Source organism: Cebus imitator, unplaced genomic scaffold, assembly GCF_001604975.1.
Source record: "Cebus imitator isolate Cc_AM_T3 unplaced genomic scaffold, Cebus_imitator-1.0 Scaffold417, whole genome shotgun sequence".
Classification (NCBI taxonomy): Eukaryota; Metazoa; Chordata; class Mammalia; order Primates; family Cebidae; genus Cebus; species Cebus imitator.
The window spans coordinates 469943-476589 of NW_016107732.1; the positions used below are offsets into that span (position 1 = coordinate 469943).

Consider the following 6647-nt stretch of genomic DNA (forward strand, 5'->3'; position numbering starts at 1 on the left):
TTTTTTTGGTGGCGGGGCGGCGGGCGGTGGGGCGGTAGATATAAGATCTTACTACATTGCCCAGGCTGGTCTCAAAACTCCTAACTTCAAAAGCAATCATTTTATGTTGGTCTCCCAAAGCACTGGGATTACAGGTATGAGCTACCTCCCGAAAAGGGGCAAAGTGAACGAGAAGTTCTGGGCCCAGCCCATGACAGGGTTTGAAACCGGGCAAACATTCCCGCCTCCTGACCTCAATTTTCCTAAGCTGGAAAAAAACCTATCGACCCTCTGACTTGTGCCCATAGTAAAACGGCGACCCCAAGACGACACGGGGGTCCTTGTGCGCAGTTATATGGGGTCGGCCGCGCTTGGTGAGTTCCCACACCTGGTAGATGTGAGGGAACAATGACTCAGAAGGTACCATCCCTGGCGTGGCCGCGGGCTCTGGGCCAACGACCGCCCAGGACAGGGGCTTTTCCTGCGGGCAGGCCGCGGAGGCGGGACTTCCGCCTCTTCCGTGACGTCATCTCCGTGAGCCGGGTCGGCCCTGAAGCAGTGTTGGACCTGGAGCGCTGGGTCGGCGAGCCCAGCGGCCTGAGCGGGGAAGGGCAGTGAGTCAGCTACGCCCCTTCTCCGCGTTGGGTGCAACCTAACGCCCCGAGCGGGGCCTTCCACTGGCACCCGCCGGGGCGTGGGCTTCCGCAGCCGCCCTCTGTCTCAGTCCCGACGCTGCGCCCGTTTTATGCGCATTCTTCTCTGGGGAAACTGAGGCTCTGAGTGCGAAAGTCAGCCGAGGTCGCCCCGCCCAGGACAGAGAAGGGCTGGGGTCGGCCGAGCCGCGGCATTGCCGGGCCCCGCTAGGGCTGCAGGGTCCCAGGATGGCAGGCTTGGCGCAGGTGAGTGGACGAGGTTTCGGCCTCGCTGCTGCTCTGCTCCTTCTGGAGGCCGCCTGGGCAGGAAGGTGGAGCCAAGACAGCCACAGGATTTTTCTTTGTCGCCGTCGTTTGTTTAAGAGAAGTGGCCGTAGCTTGTCACTTCTTTAATCTGCAGTCCTGCAACAGTGTTGGTCTCCGACCAGTGCTCGGCCCCTGGTAGACGGGCTCTCATCACACTTCCCCTAAATCCAGCCTCTGTTGCCTGCCAGCCCCTACCCCATCCACCAGCCAACCACCCCTGACCTTGTCTCTCCATTTTTCCGTTGTCCTTTGCTCTTCAGAGCCGCCAACCTGACTGTGCAGTCCTCTTCCATTTTCCAGCCTTTCTCTTTGCACTCCTTTTTACCTCAAACACTGCCCCTATAAATTCGCAGGGCCTGCCTCTCACATCCTTCTGGCCTCTGTCCAATGTCACCTATTTGGCGGTACCTTTCTTGGCAATTCCGGCTAAAGTGACGCCTTACACCCTTGCCCAGAATCTGACATTTTTGTATAGGGAATCTGGCGATATTAAAGAAGCTTGCCATCTGAGTTTGTCTAGGATGTTATGTGAATAAAGAGAAAAAAATAATTGCAAAGAATCATAGCTGATCATCAGCGTCCTTGCCGTGGGCTGATTGGCAGGTATTATTTAACCCTCAGATCATTTAATCCTGAACGCCTTAGAATTAGGTTCCCTTGTCGTCACTGTTTTACACAAGAGCAGTTTGAGGCTCACATAGGTTCAGTTACATGCCTTACATCACTGTAGCTCTTACCGTATCAGAAACTAACAACTGGTATGTCTATCATCACAGCCTGTGTTTTTCCCCTCTTCTTTACCCCCAGTGGTTAGGGAGGCCTGGGGGTGACACCTAAAGTAACCTTTTTAAGGTGAACAGGTCTCCTTCTAGCAGGTGGTCTTGGGCATGGGGAGTCATGGCATTTCATACTGGTGGGACTGTGTGGACTTAAAAAAAATGGGATATTGGTTGTTTAAGGAGTCTGCCGGGGACCCTTGTGGCTTCCACAGTGGATTCCTGAGTGGTTTTCTCCTATACCAGCTGACACACATTCTGGAACACAAGATTTTATAGTCTTTTGCTAGATGTACCTTCCTCCTTAGCCAGGACAGACGTCGTAGGCAGTCAGGGGCCCATGTTCTCATGGCTTTACCCTGTTGCGTCCTCTATGACTCTTGTTCCTTGCTCCTGATGTGTCCTGACCTCAGGGATACTTGCTGGCAGGACTCAAACAGGGAAAGGTAGTGATAGCTCATTGTGGATTCTTCCTATAAGAATGTGCATCTATGAGTCCCAGAAGTGTCCAAGGCAGCAGATGCAGGTCCAGGCTCTGCCACTTCTGAGGCAGGTGCCACCACCTCAGGTGACTCCACTGTGAGGTAGATGATTATGATTGTGCTGTTCTGCCTATGTCCATGAAAGTATTTTCAGATAGGTAAGCCCAGCACAGTGGCATGTGTCTGTAGTCCTGGCTTGGGATGCTAAAGCAGGAGAATCATGAGTTCAAGCCCAGCCTGGGCAAAATAGTGAGACCCTGTCTCAAAAAAAAAAAAAAATCCTGAAAATATTTTCAGGGTGGCTCAAATGGATGTATGTATTTCAGTGTTTCTCATCCTCATTAACTGCGCATTAACTTTGCTAATGAAGGAGTGTCAGGTTGCATGATTAGAACATAGACCATAGGGCCCTGGGTTCAAATTCTTTCTCTTCTGATAAGACATGTGACTTTGGGTAGACTAGTAGAGGTCCTGGGCCTCAAGTCTCTGAGTGTGGCATGGAGATGATGATGGTGAATTCAGGGGCTGCGGCCCTTTGCCCCAGTGTTTCATTTAGTTTCTCTTTAAATCTTTTGACTATTCTTGATGAAACTGGAAACACTGTTGTATTGACCTGGACCTCAAGGCTCAGATAAATGAAATGAGGTCCCAAGGTCACATAGCAGGCATGTGTTGATTTTGGAAATTTGATTTTAAACCTCAGGAGTCTGACTCCTGAGAGGGGGACTTTTAGTCACTTTGCCATGGCATGTAAAGCTGTCAGCATGAGGCAGGCACACACGGAGGATGGATAAGACTCAGGTGCTATTCCTGTTATTGTTGCTGGTGTTATTGTTTTGTTATTATTCTTTCTGATGTCTCAGAGGACTTACTGTCTGTGCTTCACAGTCCACTTAGGATTGTCCTAACCTTATTTCTGTGTCAAGTGGCTTCCTGCATAGGAGGCACCTCTCTCTTCACTGTTGTAATCCATGCAAAGCAGTGTCTACATTCCCCTCGTGCCTGGCACAGGTCTTGAGCCTCTGGAGATGCTTGGTGATTTGACTCTTGGGTCACTGTGCGTCTTTTGCAGGGTTGGAGTGACAAGTTCTAATTCTATACCACAGTTCCAAGGGAAACACTACTATCTCTTAATTTTCCAGGGGTCTGTGACCTTTGAGGATGTGGCTGTTACATTCACCCAGGAGGAGTGGGGACAGTTGGATGCTACCCAGAGAACCTTGTATCAGGAGGTGATGATGGAGACCTGTGGGCTTCTAGTGTCTCTGGGTAAGACCCATCCTGCTCCCCTGCTCCCTTAAGAGTGAGTTCTCCTGCTCATATACTCCTCTCTCCTCCACAGCCTACTTGTTCTGAGGCTCCCGTCACCACACAGGTATTCACTATTTGCTCTGAGTGTAGGACTTGAGAGACCAGGGTCTGATGTCCAGGAGCCCACTCCCATCTTCACTGCTTATGATCCCTGTATTCCTGGGCAAATTAAGGAATCCCTGTGTGTCTCAATTTTTCTCATGAATAAAAAGGACCAGGCCGGGTGCTGTGGCTCACACCTGTAATCCCAGCACTTTGGGAGGCCAAGGCAGATGAATCATGAGGTCAGGAGTTCGAGACCAGCCTGGCCAACATGGTGAAACCCCCTCTCTACTAAAAATACAAAAAATTAGCTGGACATGGTGGTGGGCACCTCTAATCCCAACTACTGGGGTGGCTGAGGCAGGAGAATTGCTTGAACCTGGAAAGCAGAGGTTGCAGTGAGCCAAGATCGTGCCACTGCACTCCAGCCTGGGCGACAGTGCAAGACTCCATCTCAAAAAAGAAGAGGGGGGGCAACATAGTATTTATTTTGCAGGGCTAGTGTGAGGGCAAATGGTTCAGTACAGTGTGTTGTGATAGGTGGCTGGGTGCAGGTTAGCAGTTGTGACCCCTGTTGCTGTCACTATTGTTACTGCTGGCTAAATCATTATGCTCATACTCATCAGTATCACACTTGAACCCAACATTTTTTGGAACAACTTTGTACAGTTTTATGGTTAAATTGGCTTTTGATGACTAGACTCAGGTGTCCATTTTGGCTTGACCGTTCACCATTTCCCAGATTTTGGCAAATCACTTCATCTGCCTGAGCCTCGGTTTCTTCATCTATAATGTGGTCCTGATTGCAGTACATTCTTAATGTGCATCCTGTGAAGAAATCCTAAAATAGAAATTTTCATTCAGTGCCCTTGGAGTAGCAATGTAACACTTTGCTTAGAATGTAAAAAAAGACTTAGGTCAGTGAAGAAACTTACCTTTCTCCTGAATGGAGCCTCGGTATTTCAAATATATTATTTCTTTTCCAAATTAACGCCTAAATGTAATTCAGTCTTTATAAAATACAGTGCATTTAAATTGCTTTGCATATTCCCTTGATTATGGTTACATTGTGTAAATATCAGTTATTGACTTACTGTTAGGAGTAAAGTTCTGTGGCAATGTGGCATATTGATTAAGGACTTGGATTCAAGAGCCACAGCAGCAAAGTCTCTCAAAGAAGTGACATTTGAGCTAAGACCCAAGGAGTGAGTTCATTAAAAGGAGCAAGGTAGAGAAGTAAGTAGTATTCCAAGTAGGCAGGCCTGCATGTGCAAAAGTCCTGAGGTGGTGAGGAACACAATCCGGACAAAGCTGAAGGAAGGTCTGACTCACCCCCAGTGCCAGGCACATAGCAAAAATGAGTGAACATTCGCTTAGAGATGACTAATGAATCCCACCCTTTGTTTTTGTGGTTCCTACTGCCATTAACTTCTCTGTAGAGCACTTGTGTCTTTTACTTATGTTTTGACAAGTTTTTGGACTATATGAGCAGATCAGCTCATACAGTCTTCACCCAGAGGAAATATGTTATCTTTTTTTTTTATTTTAAAGACGGGGTTTCACCATATTGGTCAGGCTGGTCTCAAACTCCTGACCTCGGGTGATCTGCCCGCCTCAGTCTCCCAAAGTACTGGGATTACAGGCGTGAGCCACCATGCCTGGTGGAAATATATTATCTTACCTAATAAGGCTGGCTCCTGGGCTGATGGGTGTGAAGCCACTTGTCTTTCTTTGCTCCCACTTTCTTTTTTCTTATTTGGAGACAGGTCTCACTCTGTAACCCAGGCCGGAGTGCAGTGGTGCGATCTTGGCTCACTGCAACCTCTGCCTTCCAGGCTTAAGCGATCCTCCCACCTTAGCTTCCCAAGTAGCTGGTACCACAGGCACATGACACCATGCCCAGCTAATTTTTGTATTTTTTTTTTTTTTTTTTTGAGACAGAGTCACACTCTGTCACCAGGTGCCAGGCTGGGGAGCAGTGGCACGATCTCGGCCCACTGCAACCTCCGCCTCCTGGGTTCAAGCAGTTCTCCTGCCTCACCCTCCTGAGTAGCTGGAACTACAGGTGTGCACCACCATGCCCAGCTAATTTTTTTGTATTTTTTTAGTAGAAACAGGGTTTCACCATGTTGGCCTGGATGGTCTCGATCTCTTGACCTTGTGATTGGCCCGCCTTGGCTTCCCAAAGTGCTGGGATTACAGACATGAGCCACCTTGCCTGGCCAATTTTTGTATTTTTAGTAGAGATGGGGTTTCACTATGTTGCCCAGGCTTGTCTTGAACTCCCAAAGTGTTGGGATTATAGGCACGAACCACCACGCCCAACCTCTTTGCTCTCTCTTCTTGGTAAGGTTTTTAGGCAGGTTCCCTCACAGAAGTCCCAGGATATCGCATGACAGCAGGAATGGCAGCCTTCCTGCTGTCATTTAGCCCTTCCTGGAATGAATGAAGGCTTTCTCTCTCTTCGGAGTGGCTGGTATAGGTCACCTGCCTACCTCGGAGTACAGATGGTCAGGGTTGCCATGTGCAAGATGATGGAGACCAGGGCTTTTCTACCTGCCATGGGGACTATTTATAAGATCCCTTCAGAAAATTTGTCTAAACACAGTTAAGATTTTTGTAGAATGGAGATTAAAGGCCACACAGCCAGCACTACTGCTTAGTCTTTGGGGTCCAATGATAGTGGTTTTGTAGTTGGTTTCTGGTCACAGTTTAACATTTTATTTGCTTGGCTGAGAATAGCTTCATTTCATAGTCTTCCCTATCTTAAAGTCCCAGATCAGATTGAGAGGTTTCTTTCTTCTAACCTAACTCCCTATGTCCTCGTTTGTTCTCCATGCACAGGCTGTCCTTTGTCCAAACCAGAGTTGATCTACCAGCTGGATCACAGACAGGAGCTATGGATGAGTAAGAAAGACCTCTCCCAAAGCTCTTATCCAGGTAGGAGCCAGCAGCTGGGAAAATGGGGTCATGGCACCTTGCACATGGAAGGTGAACACTGCCTTTGAATTTTATGGGGAATCTTCTTATTGCAGCCTCTATGGGTGCTTGGGATCCATGAAGCCTCTTTTTCTTTCTTTCTTTCTTTTTTTTTTTTT

At 48.3% G+C, this 6647-nt stretch overlaps 1 protein-coding gene across 1 annotated transcript in view; it reads left to right on the forward strand.

The window, feature by feature from the left end:
- The first annotated feature begins 498 nt into the window (after positions 1–498).
- The window catches only part of ZNF543 (zinc finger protein 543), an 11240-nt gene continuing 5091 nt past the window's right edge, over positions 499–6647 (forward strand). Inside the window, exons 1-3 of the mRNA XM_017509579.1 lie at positions 499–878; positions 3339–3465; positions 6394–6489. Of these exons, the coding sequence (XP_017365068.1) occupies positions 861–878; positions 3339–3465; positions 6394–6489 (241 nt within the window). The 5' untranslated portion in view covers positions 499–860. The remainder of the gene's footprint in view (positions 879–3338; positions 3466–6393; positions 6490–6647) is intronic.